The sequence below is a fragment of the Oncorhynchus clarkii genome, unplaced genomic scaffold (assembly GCF_045791955.1).
Source record: "Oncorhynchus clarkii lewisi isolate Uvic-CL-2024 unplaced genomic scaffold, UVic_Ocla_1.0 unplaced_contig_13078_pilon_pilon, whole genome shotgun sequence".
In the NCBI taxonomy this organism is placed as follows: domain Eukaryota; kingdom Metazoa; phylum Chordata; class Actinopteri; order Salmoniformes; family Salmonidae; genus Oncorhynchus; species Oncorhynchus clarkii.
In genome coordinates this window covers 2696-21614 of record NW_027258724.1, presented here as the reverse complement: position 1 = coordinate 21614, position 18919 = coordinate 2696, and the positions used below count along the sequence as shown (strand labels likewise).

Genomic DNA, 18919 nt, shown 5'->3' with positions numbered 1-18919 from the left:
TATTGTGTTACTTTTTATTTTTTTAAATGTACTTTAGTTTATTTTGTAAATATTTTCCTAACTCTTCTTGAACTGGACTGTTAGTTAAGGGATTGTAAATCAGCATTTCACGATAAGGTCCACACTTCGGCGCATGTGACAAATAAAGTTTGATTTGATTTGGATTTGAGATTACATCAAATAAGATGGTATTTGTCACGTGCGTCGAATACAACCTTGTAAGAAATGCTTACTTACAAGCTCTTTCAGAGATTACATTACATCACACACACACACACACGCACGCACGCACGCACACACACACACACACACACACACACACACACACGCACACACACACACACACACACACACGCTCAGGTGAATCAAGTGCCATTTCCTACCAACCCAGTAGATGACGCACTGAGACAGTACTCCTGCCAAAGACTGGAAAGAAGTCATGTGCTTGTCCCGTGATCAAATGCGGAAGTGTTGAAATATATCCATAGCGACAACAGTTTACCCTCTCTATTTCATATAGATTTTGCTGTTTTATTTTCTGCATTTCTCAGAGAAATGGAAGGATATGCCAAAACATCACTTAGCACCACGTATGCTGGAGCCCCGGATTTCAGAGGGTAAGAGAGCGTTAATTATTCAGTCGTCGTATTAGATAACGTTACTAACAGTAGTTAGTTAACATTAGCCCATTCATTACATAGATAGCTTGGCGCTTTAGCCAGCACGTCAACTGGGAGGTCGCGGGAGGATTTTAAGGGGTCGCGGGACTTGTGTAAGAAAAAAAAGATATATAATAATAACACATTTAAAAATGTAAAATATTTTGAAAGGTAACCTCCGCATCGAAACTTTTATTTTGAAAGGATACCGCCTCACCGCTTATTGCTGCTGTATTTACACGTGTAGCGGGTCGGTAGTGGGGTTCGGTATCGGAGGGTTTTCGGGCTGCACACACTCACTGACCAAATACAATAATGTTCTCGCCCCACACGCAAAAACTGATCCAATGAAATGACAGCTTTCTAGACACACACACACACACACACACACACTGGACCAATAAAAATGTCATTCTGACACATTGTTTTGTTTTAAATGTGACATGTCGTCCAATCAGATAATACAGATTTTCAGTTAGATTGATTGACAGCTAACTAACTATCCAGATGTGTTCTGCAGGCATTGCACACGTGTATAGTTAGCTGTCATTTAACTCATGTGGGCTAGCTGTCAGAGTAAAATCATGGACACATTTTTAAAATGTGCAGCTCCCTCTTCTGCTGCTTCCAATGTCAACGACAAGGCAGACAACCCGGTCCCCTGTCGACTGGAGAAAATATAACTCCGACTTCATGGAATATGGTTTTCCATATAAAGAAGCCAGGCAGGGTGAGTGTAGGCCGCTGTGCGTCCTATTCAATGAGCTGTTCGCTGATGAGAGCAGGAAACCCTCCAAAAGGAAAAGACATCTGGACACCAAGCACCCAAGCCACAAAGATAAGACAGCTGACTAAGTTGGTCAACTATTTTTAAAAAGAGTTCCAGGAAAAGCAGGTGTTTCCAGACCGTCTTTAGGGACATGGAGAGGAGCACCCGCAGGTGTTTTCAGACCGTCTGCAGGGACATGGAGAGGAGCACCAGCAGGTGTTTTCAGACCGTCTGCAGGGACATGGAGAGGAGCACCAGCAGGTGTTTTCAGACCGTCTGCAGGGACATGGAGAGGAGCACCAGCAGGTGTTTTCAGACTGTCTGCAGGGACATGGAGAGGAGCACCAGCAGGTGTTTTCAGACCGTCTTTAGGGACATGGAGAGGAGCACCCGCAGGTGTTTTCAGACCGTCTGCAGGGACATGGAGAGGAGCACCAGCAGGTGTTTTCAGACCGTCTGCAGGGACATGGAGAGGAGCACCAGCAGGTGTTTTCAGACCGTCTGCAGGGACATGGAGAGGAGCACCAGCAGGTGTTTTCAGACCGTCTGCAGGGACATGGAGAGGAGCACCAGCAGGTGTTTTCAGACCGTCTGCAGGGACATGGAGAGGAGCACCAGCAGGTATTTTCAGACTGTCTGCAGGGACATGGAGAGGAGCACCAGCAGGTGTTTTCAGACCGTCTTTAGGGACATGGAGAGGAGCACCCGCAGGTGTTTTCAGACCGTCTGCAGGGACATGGAGAGGAGCACCAGCAGGTGTTTCCAGACCGTAAGTAGGGACATGGAGAGGAGCACCAGCAGGTGTTTTCAGACCGTCTTTAGGGACATGGAGAGGAGCACCCGCAGGTGTTTTCAGACCGTCTTTAGGGACATGGAGAGGAGCACCAGCAGGTGTTTTCAGACCGTCTGCAGGGACATGGAGAGGAGCACCAGCAGGTGTTTTCAGACTGTCTGCAGGGACATGGAGAGGAGCACCAGCAGGTGTTTCCAGACCGTAAGTAGGGACATGGAGAGGAGCACCAGCAGGTGTTTTCAGACCGTCTGCAGGGACATGGAGAGGAGCACCAGCAGGTGTTTCCAGACCGTAAGTAGGACATGGAGAGGAGCACCAGCAGGTGTTTTCAGACCGTCTGCAGGGACATGGAGAGGAGCACCAGCAGGTGTTTTCAGACCGTCTGTAGAGACATGGAGAGGAGCACCAGCAGGTGTTTTCAGACCATCTGCAGGGACATGGAGAGGAGCACCAGCAGGTGTTTTCAGACCGTCTTTAGGGACATGGAGAGGAGCACCAGCAGGTGTTTTCAGACCATCTGCAGGGACATGGAGAGGAGCACCAGCAGGTGTTTTCAGACCGTCTTTAGGGACATGGAGAGGAGCACCAGCAGGTGTTTTCAGACCGTGCTCTAGACCCACTAGAGGGCAGCACCACTGGTCTACATTCTGAGTTTCCCCACTAGAGGGCAGCACCACTGGTCTACATTCTGAGTTTCCCCACTAGAGGGCAGCACCACTGGTCTACATTCTGAGTTTCCCCACTAGAGGGCAGCACCACTGGTCTACATTCTGAGTTTCCCCACTAGAGGGCAGCACCACTGGTCTACATTCTGAGTTTCCCCACTAGAGGGCAGCACCACTGGTCTACATTCTGAGTTTCCCCACTGGAGGGCAGCACCACTGGTCTACATTCTGAGTTTCCCCACTAGAGGGCAGCACCACTGGTCTACATTCTGAGTTTCCCCACTAGAGGGCAGCACCACGGGTCTACATTCTGAGTTTCCCCACTAGAGGGCAGCACCACTGGTCTACATTCTGAGTTTCCCCACTAGAGGGCAGCACCACTGGTCTAAGGTATTTTAGCTAGCTCTATCAGTATTAACGTCCCATAGCTAACAGTAGGTCTATGCATTCAATAATATCAAACACATGCAGTTCACGTAATGTACTCACCCAGAGCCACCACCAAGACATATGATGGAGGATATATATTGTCTCTCCTGCAGGAATGACAGTTCTCTGGTATCTGCTCTGAAAACTCTTCTCTTCTTCACCATCCTGATGGTCACCCTGCCCATAGGACTGTACTTCGCATCAAAGGCATACATCTTTGAAGGTAAATCATTATTTCTTGTCTGAGAGAGGCCTAAATATCCCAATCAATATTCAAAACAATTTATTTGAATTTCCTCCTGTCTCCTCCTCCCCTCTCCTTCCTCCCACCTCTCTCTCTCCTCCTCCCCTCTCCTTTCTCCCACCTCTCTCTCCTCCTATCCTCTCCTTCCTCCCACCTCTCTCTCTCCTTCTCCCCTCTCCTTCCTCCCACCCTCTCTCTCCTCCTCCCCTCTATTTCCTCCCACCCCTCTCTCTCCTCCTCCCCTCTCCTTCCTCCCACCCCTCTCTCTCCTCCTCCCCTCTCCTTCCTCCCACCCCTCTCTCTCCTCCTCCCCTCTCCTTCCTCCCACCCCTCTCTCTCCTCCTCCCCTCTCCTTCCTCCCACCCCTCTCTCTCCTTCTCCCCTCTCCTTCCTCCCACCCCTCTCTCTCCTCCTCCCCTCTCCTTCTTCCCACCCCTCTCTCTCCTCCTCCCCTCTCCTTCCTCCCACCTCTCTCTCTCCTCCTCCCCTCTCCTTCCTCCCACCTCTCTCTTTCCTCCTCCCCTCTCCTTCCTCCCACCTCTCTCTCTCCTCCTCCCCTCTCCTTCCTCCCACCCCTCTCTCTCCTCCTCCCCTCTCCTTCCTCCCACCCCTCTCTCTCCTCCTCCCCTCTCCTTCCTCCCACCCCTCTCTCTCCTCCTCCCCTCTCCTTCCTCCCACCCCTCTCTCTCCTCCTCCCCTCTCCTTCCTCCCACCCCTCTCTCTCCTCCTCCCCTCTCCTTCTTCCCACCCCTCTCTCTCCTCCTCCTCCCCTCTCCTTCCTCCCACCTCTCTCTCTCTCTCCTCCTCCCCTCTCCTTCCTCCCACCCCTCTCTCTCCTCCTCCCCTCTCCTTCCTCCCACCCCTCTCTCTCCTCCTCCCCTCTCCTTCCTCCCACCCCTCTCTCTCCTCCTCCCCTCTCCTTCTTCCCACCCCTCTCTCTCCTCCTCCTCCCCTCTCCTTCCTCCCACCTCTCTCTCTCTCTCCTCCTCCCCTCTCCTTCCTCCCACCTCTCTCTTTCCTCCTCCCCTCTCCTTCCTCCCACCTCTCTCTCTCCTCCTCCCCTCTCCTTCCTCCCACCCTCTCTCTCCTCCTCCCCTCTCCTTCCTCCCACCTCTCTCTCTCCTCCTCCCCTCTCCTTCCTCCCACCTCTCTCTCTCCTCCTCCCCTCTCCTTCCTCCCACCTCTCTCTCTCCTCCTCCCCTCTCCTTCCTCCCACCTCTCTCTCTCCTCCTCCCCTCTCCTTCCTCCCACCTCTCTCTCTCCTCCTCCCCTCTTCTTCCTCCCACCCTCTCTCTCCTCCTCCCCTCTCCTGCTCTCCTCTCTCCAGGTTCCCTACAGATGTCTACCTCAGACAGTTATTTCTATGCTGCCATCGTAGCTGTGCTGGCCGTACATGTGGTTCTGGCTTTGTTTGTCTACGTGGCCTGGAACGAGGGCTCCACCAAGGACAAGGGGAAACACGACTAACCCTTAACCTGGCCGTGCTGCTGGCCCAGAGAAGGCCTGGACCAAGCCACTTCCAGCCCCCACCCCAGCCTGGCTTCTCTCCAGCCCCCACTCTGCCTGGCTTCTCTCCAGCCCCCACCCTGCCTGGCTTCTCTCCAGCCCCAACCCAGCCTGGCTTCTCTCCAGCCCCCACCCCAGCCTGGCTTCTCTCCAGCCCCCACCCTGCCTGGCTTCTCTCCAGCCCCAACCCAGCCTGGCTTCTCTCCAGCCCCCAACCCCCTGTTTGACCAGCCCCCAACCCAGCCCCCAACCACCGCCTGGCTTCTCTCCAGCCCCCACCCCACCCCCTCTGTTTGACCAGCCCCCAACCCAGCCCCCTGTTTGACCAGCCCCCACCCGAGCCCCCTGTTTGACCAGCCCCCAACCCAGCCCCCTGTTTGACCAGCCCCCAACCCAGCCCCCTGTTTGACCAGCCCCCCTCCCAGCCCCCTGTTTGACCAGCCCCCTGTTTGACCAGCCCCCAACCCAGCCCCCTGTTTGACCAGCCCCCACCCCAGCCCCCACCCCAGCCCAACAGCCATGGAGGGGTTCATACCGAGTCCATCTCCTGGTGTTAGGAGAGAATAATGTATTGGCTGTTTCTGAGCTTCTGCTCAGTGTATTTTGTAACAGACTGAACACCTTCCCTGTCATGTGTTACAGCCTGTGTCATAAACTGGGCCCTGGCCAGAGACGGCCGTGAAATGCCAGTTCACAACTGGAGCGTGCATGTAGAAATGTATTGTCTGCGTCCAACCCTATTCCCTATTTAATGCACTACGTTTGACCAGGGCCCCGTAAGGCTGCATGACCAGGGCCCCGTAAGGCTGCTTAACCAGGGCCCCGTAAGGCTGCTTGACCAGGGCCCCGTAAGGCTGCTTGACCAGGGCCCAGTAAGGCTGCTTGACCAGGGCCCCGTAAGGCTGCTTGACCAGGGCCCCGTAAGGCTGCTTGACCAGGGCCCCGTAAGGCTGCTTAACCAGGGCCCCGTTGACCAAACGTAGTGGATTATACAGGGAATAAGGTGCCATTTTGTTTTCTGTGTGTTTACATCATGTCACTGCTGTTGTGGTTGGATCCGTCCTTGTTGACCGGATTCATTTAAGAGCGTTGTGTTTTCGTGCGACTGTCTGTAGACGTTTATTTTTGGTTGTAATTTGATGTCTCCAGAAGTGTAGTATAATCGTCAGGGTACTCAAGAGTAGTATTTCAACTCCAGAGTGTTTGTTATGATGAAACATTAAACAAATCAAATGATCCATACTTTGATGAACTGTGGAAACATTTTAGTTCTGTAGCACATGCTCCTATCCAGAGTAGTGACTACTGACTGAGACACAGCAAGCACCATGCTCTACTGACTGAGACACAGCAAGCACCATGCTCTACTGACTGAGACACAGCAAGCACCATGCTCTACTGACTGAGACACAGCAAGCACCATGCTCTACTGACTGAGACACAGCAAGCACCATGCTCTACTGACTGAGACACAGCAAGCACCATGCTCTACTGACTGAGACACAGCAAGCACCATGCTCTACTGACTGAGACACAGCAAGCACCATGCTCTACTGACTGAGACACAGCAAGCACCATGCTCTACTGACTGAGACACAGCAAGCACCATGCTCTACTGACTGAGACACAGCAAGCACCATGCTCTACTGACTGAGACAGTCATACAGACATCATTATGTATGGCTCAGAGACACAGCAAGCACCATGCTCTACTGACTGAGACACAGCAAGCACCATGCTCTACTGACTGAGACACAGCAAGCACCATGCTCTACTGACTGAGACACAGCAAGCACCATGCTCTACTGACTGAGACACAGCAAGCACCATGCTCTACTGACTGAGACACAGCAAGCACCATGCTCTACTGACTGAGACACAGCAAGCACCATGCTCTACTGACTGAGACACAGCAAGCACCATGCTCTACTGACTGAGACACAGCAAGCACCATGCTCTACTGACTGAGACACAGCAAGCACCATGCTCTACTGACTGAGACACAGCAAGCACCATGCTCTACTGACTGAGACACAGCAAGCACCATGCTCTACTGACTGAGACACAGCAAGCACCATGCTCTACTGACTGAGACACAGCAAGCACCATGCTCTACTGACTGAGACACAGCAAGCACCATGCTCTACTGACTGAGACACAGCAAGCACCATGCTCTACTGACTGAGACACAGCAAGCACCATGCTCTACTGACTGAGACACAGCAAGCACCATGCTCTACTGACTGAGACACAGCAAGCACCATGCTCTACTGACTGAGACACAGCAAGCACCATGCTCTACTGACTGAGACACAGCAAGCACCATGCTCTACTGACTGAGACACAGCAAGCACCATGCTCTACTGACTGAGACACAGCAAGCACCATGCTCTACTGACTGAGACACAGCAAGCACCATGCTCTACTGACTGAGACACAGCAAGCACCATGCTCTACTGACTGAGACACAGCAAGCACCATGCTCTACTGACTGAGACACAGCAAGCACCATGCTCTACTGACTGAGACAGCAAGCACCATGCTCTACTGACTGACACAGCAAGCACCATGCTCTACTGACTGAGACACAGCAAGCACCATGCTCTACTGACTGAGACACAGCAAGCACCATGCTCTACTGACTGAGACACAGCAAGCACCATGCTCTACTGACTGAGACACAGCAAGCACCATGCTCTACTGACTGAGACACAGCAAGCACCATGCTCTACTGACTGAGACACAGCAAGCACCATGCTCTACTGACTGAGACACAGCCAGCTACATGCTCTACTGACTGAGACACAGCAAGCACCATGCTCTACTGACTGAGACACAGCAAGCACCATGCTCTACTGACTGAGACACAGCAAGCACCATGCTCTACTGACGTGAGACACAGCAAGCACCATGCTCTACTGACTGAGACACAGCAAGCACCATGCTCTACTGACTGAGACACAGCAAGCACCATGCTCTACTGACTGAGACACAGCAAGCACCATGCTCTACTGACTGAGACACAGCAAGCACCATGCTCTACTGACTGAGACAGCAAGCACCATGCTCTACTGACTGACACAGCAAGCACCATGCTATACTGACTGAGACAGCAAGCACCATGCTCTACTGACTGAGACACAGCAAGCACCATGCTCTACTGACTGAGACACAGCAAGCACCATGCTCTACTGACTGAGACACAGCAAGCACCATGCTCTACTGACTGAGACACAGCAAGCACCATGCTCTACTGACTGAGACACAGCAAGCACCATGCTCTACTGACTGAGACACAGCAAGCACCATGCTCTACTGACTGAGACACAGCAAGCACCATGCTCTACTGACTGAGACACAGCAAGCACCATGCTCTACTGACTGAGACACAGCAAGCACCATGCTCTACTGACTGAGACAGCAAGCACCATGCTCTACTGACTGACACAGCAAGCACCATGCTATACTGACTGAGACAGCAAGCACCATGCTCTACTGACTGAGACACAGCAAGCACCATGCTCTCCGGACTGAGACAGTCATACAGACATCATTATGTATGGCTCAGAGACACAGCAAGCACCATGCTCTACTGACTGAGACAGCAAGCACCATGCTCTACTGACTGAGACACAGCAAGCACCATGCTCTACTGACTGAGACAGCAAGCACCATGCTCTACTGACTGAGACAGTCATACAGACATCATTATGTATGGCTCAGAGACACAGCAAGCACCATGCTCTCCTGACTGAGACAGTCATACAGACATCATTATGTATGGCTCAGAGACACAGCAAGCACCATGCTCTACTGACTGAGACACAGCAAGCACCATGCTCTACTGACTGAGACACAGCAAGCACCATGCTCTACTGACTGAGACAGCAAGCACCATGCTCTACTGACTGACACAGCAAGCACCATGCTCTACTGACTGAGACAGCAAGCACCATGCTCTACTGACTGAGACACAGCAAGCACCATGCTCTACTGACTGAGACACAGCAAGCACCATGCTCTACTGACTGAGACACAGCAAGCACCATGCTCTACTGACTGAGACAGCAAGCACCATGCTCTACTGACTGACACAGCAAGCACCATGCTCTACTGACTGAGACAGCAAGCACCATGCTCTACTGACTGAGACACAGCAAGCACCATGCTCTACTGACTGATACACAGCAAGCACCATGCTCTACTGACTGAGACACAGCAAGCACCATGCTCTACTGACTGAGACACAGCAAGCACCATGCTCTACTGACTGAGACACAGCAAGCACCATGCTCTACTGACTGAGACACAGCAAGCACCATGCTCTACTGACTGAGACACAGCAAGCACCATGCTCTACTGACTGAGACACAGCAAGCACCATGCTCTACTGACTGAGACAGTCATACAGACATCATTATGTATGGCTCAGAGACACAGCAAGCACCATGCTCTCCTGACTGAGACAGTCATACAGACATCATTATGTATGGCTCAGAGACACAGCAAGCACCATGATCTCCTGACTGAGACAGTCATACAGACATCATTATGTATGGCTCAGAGACACAGCAAGCACCATGCTCTCCTGACTGAGACAGTCATGCAGACATCATTATGTATGGCTCAGAGACACAGCAAGCACCATGATCTCCTGACTGAGACAGTCATACAGACATCATTATGTATGGCTCAGAGACACAGCAAGCACCATGCTCTCCTGACTGAGACAGTCATACAGACATCATTATGTATGGCTCAGAGACACAGCAAGCACCACCAAACCACCATGCAGAACAACTCTCATCCTCAGAGTTCCTGTTAGCTCAGTGTTTTCACTGTAGTGTCTTGCGTCATCTGCTGGGCTATTGAACTTCTCATGCACATCATGCATCACAAATAATACTCATTTATAAATGGTTCCAATTAGGGATGTGAACATTTAAATACTTAAACGACATTGGGATTGTTCATGTTTATTAATAAAAATCCCTAAGCTAATGTTTTACCAAATTAAAATCACAGTGCTGTTATCACAGTTCCCACTAACAGGTCCACGTCATAAAGGAACATATTTACGTTAAACAAACACCTAACGCAACAATGCTGTGACGTTTGTCATTCATGATTCACCTGACAGTATGTTGACAGGAGGAAGCAAAGTACTTTAAACGAAGGAGCACCCGATGTCACAGGAAGGCCTCATCAAGGACAACAGCCACCCGATGTCACAGGAAGGCCTCATCAAGGACAACAGCCACCCGATGTCACAGGAAGGCCTCATCAAGGACAACAGCCACCCGATGTCACAGGAAGGCCTCATCAAGGACAACAGCCACCCGATGTCACAGGAAGGCCTCATCAAGGACAACAGCCACCCGATGTCACAGGAAGGCCTCATCAAGGACAACAGCCACCCGATGTCACAGGAAGGCCTCATCAAGGACAACAGCCACCCGATGTCACAGGAAGGCCTCATCAAGGACAACAGCCACCCGATGTCACAGGAAGGCCTCATCAAGGACAACAGCCACCCGATGTCACAGGAAGGCCTCATCAAGGACAACAGCCACCCGATGTCACAGGAAGGCCTCATCAAGGACAACAACCACCGGATGTCACAGGAAGGCCTCACCAAGGACAACAGCCACCGGATGTCACAGGAAGGCCTCATCAAGGACAACAACCACCGGATGTCACAGGAAGGCCTCATCAAGGACAACAGCCACCCGAGCCACTGCCTGTTCACCCCGCTATCATCCAGAAGGCGAGGTCAGTACAGGTGCATCAAAGCAGGGACCGAGAGACTGAACTACAATACACTTATATGGGGAGGCAAGTAGCCTAGTGGTTCGAGTGTTGGACAAGTAACCGGAAGGTTGCAAGTTCAAACCCCCGAGCTGACAAGGTACAAATCTGTCGTTCTGCCCCTGAACAAGGCAGTTAACCCACTGTTCCCCTGAACAGGCAGTTAACCCACTGTTCCCCTGAACAAGGCAGTTAACCCACTGTTCCCCTGAACAGGCAGTTAACCCACTGTTCCCCTGAACAGGCAGTTAACCCACTGTTCCCCTGAACAGGCAGTTAACCCACTGTTCTCCTGAACAAGGCAGTTAACCCACTGTTCCCCTGAACAGGCAGTTAACCCACTGTTCCCCTGAACAGGCAGTTAACCCACTGTTCCCCTGAACAGGCAGTTAACCCACTGTTCCCCTGAACAGGCAGTTAACCCACTTTTCCCCTGAACAGGCAGTTAACCCACTGTTCCCCTGAACAGGCAGTTAACCCACTGTTCCCCTGAACAGGCAGTTAACCCACTGTTCCCCTGAACAGGCAGTTAACCCACTGTTCCCCTGAACAGGCAGTTAACCCACTGTTCTCCTGAACAGGCAGTTAACCCACTGTTCCCTTGAACAGGCAGTTAACCCACTGTTCCCCTGAACAGGCAGTTAACCCACTGTTCTCCTGAACAGGCAGTTAACCCACTGTTCCCTTGAACAGGCAGTTAACCCACTGTTCCCCTGAACAGGCAGTTAACCCACTGTTCCTAGGCTGTCATTGAAAATAAGAATTTGTTCTTAACTGACTTGCCTCGTTAAATAAAAAATAATAATAAAATATATATAGAAAGTTTTTTTATAAATAGATAAGATCTTGCTACCATGGAAAGGAAAATACACCCTGATTAATTCATATTTACTTATGGCCCTGACAACACCAAACAACTTTATTTTATTATATGTGCAAAATATATTCCACTTTCTTTGGAATGGCAAACCAGACAAAATGAAATGGGTCTATTTATATAATGAATGTTCGTTCAGAGGGCTGAAATGATTAAATATGAAATAATTGAACCTCTCAGTCATACAAAAGTTTAATCCACCTGAAAAGACAGAACAAATGTTCTGGTTAAACTCAAATATACTAATTGATTTTCTTTTTAAAAACATTATTTGGGGAAAAAAATGATTTAATAATGGTATAATAATGGTATAATAATGGTATAATAATGGTATAATAATGGTATAATCAATGTTGATAATATCATAAATAGGACTGGTGGAGTTACACATACATCTAACAGAAACATATGGAAATGTCTGCTCTTCCCAAACCGACAACTAACTGATTGCAGCATTACCGCACATATAGAGGCAAGTGGAAGGGGGAGAAGGTGCTTGCTGTGTCAGTCAGTAGAGAAGGTAAGAAACTTGGTTGTTGGCCCTTAAATAATAAAATGAATTAAAGAAAATTGTGATAAATTAAAAAAGTATACCAGCTTAATTTAAGGACCAAAAAATAGATATTTTCAATGTGCCGATTCCATGGCACATTGTTTATGAATTGACACGCAAAACAACGCCAGATTTAAAAAATAAATAAATAAATAAAAAATTTAAATAAGGTTTTCTATTCAAATTATTATACAAAATTCTTGCTACCATTATAATGTTATATATATGGGGGATACAACCATCCCAGCTCTGCAGATTTTGCTGTGAAGAGACAGAATAATTAGATCCTTTATTTTGGTACTGTCCATATGTAGAATTGCAACATTTACCTGGAGCTAACTCTGCAGGTAGCACTGCTGGGTGATCTGAAAAGCCATAGTCCATCGATTTAATAAAATAATATTTAGTAAAAATATGCATCTTTAATTTACAATCTGTAGAAACTATGAGAATATAAAGGTTCAGAACTTGTGAAACGCCACAGCACAGTTGGAAAATATGTCTATTTGAAATCAAGGCTGGATGTTTTTCAGAGATGGATGGAAAGGGCTTGAGGGTGGGACTAAAAACAAATCAGAATTCATTTTAAAAAATTGTGTCCGTAAAATGTATAAAGTATGTGTAAGTTTAAGTAGCAGCCTAAGTGTTGTCGGTTATTTTACTCCAATTAAGGGAGGGGTGGTAGAATTAGGGGATTTATTTATTCATATATGTATACACACACACACACACACACACAGTGGGGCAAAAAAAGTATTTAGTCATCCACCAATTGTGCAAGTTCTCCCACTTAAAAAGATGAGAGAGGCCTGTAATTTTCATCATAGGGACACTTAAACTATGACAGACAAAATGAGAAAAAAAAATCCATAAAATCACATTGTAGGATTTTTTTTTAATGAATTTATTTGCAAATTATGGTGGAAAATAAGTATTTCAATGCTGCAGAAATGTTTAGGTACCCTTCCCCAGATCTGTGCCTCGACACAATCCTGTCTCGGAGCTCCACGGACAATTCCTTCGACCTCATGGATTGGTTTTTGCTCTAACATGCACTGTCAAATGTCAGACCTTATATAGACAGGTGTGTGCCTTTCCAAATCAAGTCCAATCAATTGAATTTACCACAGGTGGACTCCAATCAAGTTGTAGAAACATCTCAAGGATGATCAATGGAAACAGGATGCACCTGAGCTGTATTTCGAGACTCATAGCAAAGGTTCTGAATAAATAAGGTATTTCCTTTTTTTAACGTTAATACATTTGCAAAATTGTCAAAAAATCTGTTTACGCTTTGTCATTATGGGGTATTGTGATGTCATTATGGGGTATTGTGATGTCATTATGGGGTATTGTGATGTCATTATGGGGTATTGTTTGTAGATTGATGACGAAAAAAAATTATGTAATCAATTTAAGAATAAGGCTGTAAAGTAACAAAATGTGGAAAAGGGGAAGGGGTCTGAATACTTTCCGAATGTTTCTCAGGGATGGAAAGACACTCTTGACCTGTAAAACGACTAACCCCCAAAAAATGAAAACTGACTCTTAATTAGTGCTTGACTTGGGCAGGAGATCAACGGAGCTGAGTACCGGCACCTCAAATGTTCAACTGCTTGATCTCCTAATCCTCTCATAGAACACTAGTTCAACAGTGTTGTGGAGCTCCAGAACCTAAATATAACCAGTACCGGAACACAAAATGAGTACCGGAATCTATTTCAGTCCAAGTCACGCACTGCCCTTACCTTATCCCTAACTTTAACCAAACCCTTAACCCTAACCTAATTTTGACCAATTCTGAAAGTACATTTTGGTTTGCAGGTCAAGAGTGTCCGTATAGCCTTTTCTGTCTGTCTCCGCGTCATGTTGAAGATTTATGGCTGGGTTTACAATGGTATCCTATTCTAAAAAATGCACCCCCTCCTCTCCCCTGTAACTCTTCCCCAGGTCGTTGCTGTAAATGAGAATGTGCTCTCAGTCAACTGACCTGGTAAAATAACAGATAAGCAAATATAGCCTTTCTGTGGTGGTTCCCCCAGGTGATGACGTGTGCTCGGGGCTCGGGGTTCGGGGCACGGGGCTTGTGGCTCGGGGCTTGGGGCTCAGGGCTTGTGTCCTCAGGGCTTGGTGCTCAGGGCTTGTGTCCTCAGGGATTGGGGCTCAGGGCTTGTGTCCTGAGGGCTTGGGTATGGTGTCTCAGGGCTTGTGTCCTCAGGACTTGGGGCTCTGGGCTTGTGTCCTCAGGTGTTGTGTCCTCAGGGCTTGTGTCCTCAGGGCTTGGGGCTCAGGGCTTGTGTCAGGGCTTGTGTCCTCAGGGCTTGTGTCCTCAGGGCTTGGGGCTCAGGGCTTGTGTCCTCAGGACTTGGGGCTCTGGGCTTCTGTCCTCAGGGCTTGTGTCCTCAGGGCTTGTGTCCTCAGGGCTTGTGTCCTCAGGGCTTGTGTCCTCAGGGCTTGTGGCTCAGCAGAGTTGGTTTCAACCTCTGTCTGACATGAGACCACAGGAGTCACTTAGAATGGAACGACTAACACCTGATTGGGTAAGAGGTGTGAATGTTATTCTTAGCGGAAAATAGACAGATGAACAGAAATAACATTTAGAGATTTGAGCTATGAATGGGATCAGGGGAACAAGCCAATCAGAAGCATCTAATGGATAGGTCAGGAGAACAAGCCAATCAGAACCATCTAATGGATAGATCAGGGGAACAAGCCAATAAGAACCATCTAATAGATAGATCAGGGGAACAAGCCAATCAGAACCATCTAGTGGATAGATCAGGGGAACAAGCCAATCAGAACCATCTAATGGATAGATCAGGGGAACAAGCCAATCAGAACCATCTAATGGATAGATCAGGGGAACAAGCCAATCAGAACCATCTAATGGATAGATCAGGGAAACAAGCCAATCAGAACCATCTAATGGATAGATCAGGGGATCTAGCTAATCAGAACCATCTAATGGATAGATCAGGGAAACAAACCAATCAGAACCATCTAATTGATAGATCAGGGAAACAAGCCAATCAGAACCATCTAATGGATAGATCAGGGAAACAAACCAATCAGAACCATCTAATGGATAGATCAGGAGAACAAGCCAATCAGAACCAGCTAATGGATAGATCAGGGAAACAAGCCAATCAGAACCATCTAATGGATAGATCAGGAGAACAAGCCAATCAGAACCATCTAATGGATAGATCAGGGAAACAAGCCAATCAGAACCATCTAATCCCTAAATAAACACCCAGTATATAACACAAAGACATTGACTGTCCACTTTTGGAAATGTTTCAGATTTATAGTTTCTTGAATGATTCTGCAAACATCTCATTTTGCCCACTGCTCGCCCTTCTTTTTCCGCTGCTCTCTCGGTCAGTGGTTCGGGCCCTCTGCCCTCCCCTCCAAGCACAATAAATAATGTGGCATGGAGCTCAGTGGTTCGGGCCCTCTGCCCTCCCCTCCCAGCACAATAAATAATGTGGCATGGGACTCAGGCCTTTTGTGTCCACACAGATTCTTTCTACTGTATGTTCTGCTGGGGGTAGGCAGAAACCAGGGCGTTTTATCAGAATAACACAGAGTCTTGTTGGGGCTCTGATAAAGGGCAGCATTGTATGGTAATAGTTTATATAAGACCATATGACCGCTGTGCTGCGCTGGGCTCTGCTACGGTGCAGGGTAGTGGCTAGTGTCGCGGGAATGATTAGCATTTTACCAACGCATGGTGTTCACAAGCCAAGAGCCTTCTGATTCGATGATAAAATAAACACATTTCATTTAACCCTTCTTTGTACACATTTTGTGTACCACCACAGCTGAAGGTAAAAGCCATCATATCTCTGATTCTCTTCATTTAACCATTCGGATGATGATGTGTTGAGATTCCTGAGGAAAAGAAAAGAGGGTCTGACTGTCTGAGGTGTTCTGGAGCTCTCTGAGAATTCTAGAATTCCAGACTAGATTCTAGAATGGTTCTGCAGAAAGACAGTAGTTACTGATAGGAAACATCTGTTCACTCGAATACAATAACTTCTCTTGGTTTGATTTGGGCGTATTTTATGATTGGCATAGTTTAAAGACTGTTTCAAGATTGGTTGTATTTCTTCAGTTACAGTAGAGGTCTTAGACAGTGTCTGTCTGAAGTTAGTTGTAAGATTCTTCTAGTGAGATGGATGTTTGAGTCGTTGCTTGGAGAATGTATCTTGGCTGGTCTGTCTGGTGTAGCCGTGTCTGTTTGTCCGTCTGTCTGAAGGTCAGGTTGCTCGGTCAGTCAGTATTAATACTTGTTGAATGGATCACATGTCTCCGTTATCGTTTCGCTATTGGCTATCGGAGCGTTACGTGGCGTGACGTTACGCCCGTGTTAGGCCATCGCCCCGAGGTTCTTAAAGCGCAGGCCAGGAATAGGCTGAGTCTTGTTTGCCGTTGCTGCGACCCGACCGCTCCAGCTCCATGGCCAGGCTACACCTGACGGTGGTGGTTTAAGGACCTGGTGCTGCCGCCACTGCCGGCGGAGACTGGTAGGACCAACAGCTCAGAGAATACTGGGACTGCTTTCTAGATCACACCCTATTCAATGGGTCCTGGTTGAAAGTAGTGCACTTTTATAGGGAAAGGGGTGCTATTTGGGACATAGACAAGGGTTAGGTTGGGTGGTTGTTGTTTATATAGGAGGAAGGTTCTGTTTTAGTCCACGTTAGTACGTTTGAGAATGAGGTTTTCTGTCCGATGTGTCTGGTGTTTTAGTGATTTGAGCTCAAGCATTTCGGATGATTGTTGGTTGGATACATACAGTACACCTGTGGGGTTATTTAAGAACTATTTCTTCCTCACTACAGGTTTGATTGATTGCCTTTATTAAGGATTGACTCAGAGATTGTACAGTTTCAATGACTATATCAATATGTTACCAACATGTGATGTACCTTGATGTCCCCTAATTCCTTCATTACATGTTTCCTTGACGTGGTCGTTCTTATAGAGAACCTTTCCCAGTGTGATCGAACGTTAGCTTGTATCAATACATTGTCAACAGAACTATATCCCTTCTTGTTTCTCCTCTCCAGACCTGGAATCGAAAATGAACTGGGGGTCCTTTTACGCCGTGATCAGCGGCGTAAACAGGCATTCCACCGGCATCGGCCGCATCTGGCTGTCTGTCATCTTCATCTTCAGAATCCTGGTCCTCGTGGTGGCGGCCGAGTCGGTCTGGGGCGACGAGAAGTCTGGCTTCACCTGCAACACCCAGCAGCCCGGCTGCAACTCTGTCTGCTATGACCAGTTCTTTCCCATCTCACACATCCGCCTGTGGGCCTTGCAGCTCATCCTGGTGTCCACGCCTGCTCTCCTAGTGGCCATGCATGTAGCCCATCGCAGACACATCAACAAGAAGATCCTGAAGAAGTCCGGGCGCGCTTCCCCTAAGGAGTTGGAACAAATCAAGTATCAGAAGTTTGCGATCGCAGGCGCCCTTTGGTGGACCTATATGATCAGTGTGCTGTTTAGGATCGTTCTGGAAGTCGGCTTCCTTTATATATTCTACTTGATCTACCCTGACTTCAAGATGTTCCGTCTGGTCAAGTGTGACTCGTACCCCTGCCCCAACACTGTGGACTGCTTCGTGTCGCGACCCACGGAGAAAACCATCTTCACCGTGTTCATGCTCTCCGTGTCGGGGGTGTGTGTTCTCCTTAACCTGGCCGAGGTGGCCTACCTGATTGGCAGAGCATGTCTGAGGTGTATCCATGGTAACAATGACAAGAATAAGGTAGCAGGGATTGGTCATAAACTGTCCTCCTACAAACAGAACGAAATCAACCAGATGATCGCTGACCAGTCGAAGTTCAAGTTCAACGTGGGAGCTAGGAAGACCTCTATGGAGAAGGGAGAGAGGTGTTCTGCTTTCTGATAGGCTGCCTTGGAAGGGAGAGAGGTGCTCTGCTTTCTGATAGGCTGCCTTGGAAGGGAGAGAGGTGCTCTGCTTTCTGATAGGCTGCCTTGGAAGGGAGAGAGGTGCTCTGCTTTCTAATAGGCTGCCCTGGAAGGGAGAGAGGTGCTCTGCTTTCTGATAGGCTGCCTTGGAAGGGAGAGAGGTGCTCTGCTTTCTGATAGGCTGCCTTGGAAGGGAGAGAGGTGCTCTGCTTTCTAATAGGCTGCCCTGGAAGGGAGAGAGGTGCTCTGCTTTCTGATAGGCTGCCTTGGAAGGGAGAGAGGTGCTCTGCTTTCTGATAGGCTGCCCTGGAAGGGAGAGAGGTGCTCTGCTTTCTGATAGGCTGCCCTGGAAGGGAGAGAGGTGCTCTGATTTGCTGCCTATGGAGATGGGAAAGCAGGGCTCTGCTTTCTGATACGCTGTCTAGTCCTAGTTCCCACAAATTTTCACTGCTTCAAACTAATGAACTGTAACCAGCTTGTAACCATACTGGATAGAAATCCTCAATAGCTCCATCTAGTAATAACATCAATCATTCACTCGTTTATTTCTTCATCTATTTATTCTAGTGGCTGGTGCTAGGTTCTCACCATTCCTAACGGTGGTAGGATGTAGAGAAGAACAAACAAGCCCAGACAAACTCAACGCTGGATTGGAGAGAGAACTTTGTTTCATCGT

At 48.5% G+C, this 18919-nt stretch overlaps 2 protein-coding genes across 3 annotated transcripts; both read left to right on the top strand.

The window, feature by feature from the left end:
• The first annotated feature begins 468 nt into the window (after window positions 1-468).
• On the top strand, window positions 469-6313 carry LOC139398346 (vacuolar ATPase assembly integral membrane protein vma21-like). The gene is made up of 3 exons (XM_071144395.1): window positions 469-617; window positions 3429-3538; window positions 4887-6313. The coding sequence occupies exons 1-3, from the start codon at window positions 556-558 to the stop codon at window positions 5024-5026; spliced, it is 312 nt and encodes a 103-aa protein (XP_071000496.1). The 5' UTR covers window positions 469-555; the 3' UTR covers window positions 5027-6313.
• Window positions 6314-16099: 9786 nt separating this feature from the next.
• On the top strand, window positions 16100-18220 carry LOC139398344 (gap junction beta-1 protein-like). 2 transcript variants are annotated; one of them, XM_071144393.1, is made up of 2 exons: window positions 16100-16133; window positions 17379-18220. In XM_071144393.1, the coding sequence occupies exon 2, from the start codon at window positions 17393-17395 to the stop codon at window positions 18218-18220; it is 828 nt and encodes a 275-aa protein (XP_071000494.1). In that variant the 5' UTR covers window positions 16100-16133; window positions 17379-17392. The 2 variants fall into 2 exon arrangements, with proteins under 2 accessions (XP_071000494.1, XP_071000493.1); XM_071144392.1 differs by lacking the exon at window positions 16100-16133 and adding an exon at window positions 16737-16832.
• Window positions 18221-18919: the final 699 nt, after the last annotated feature.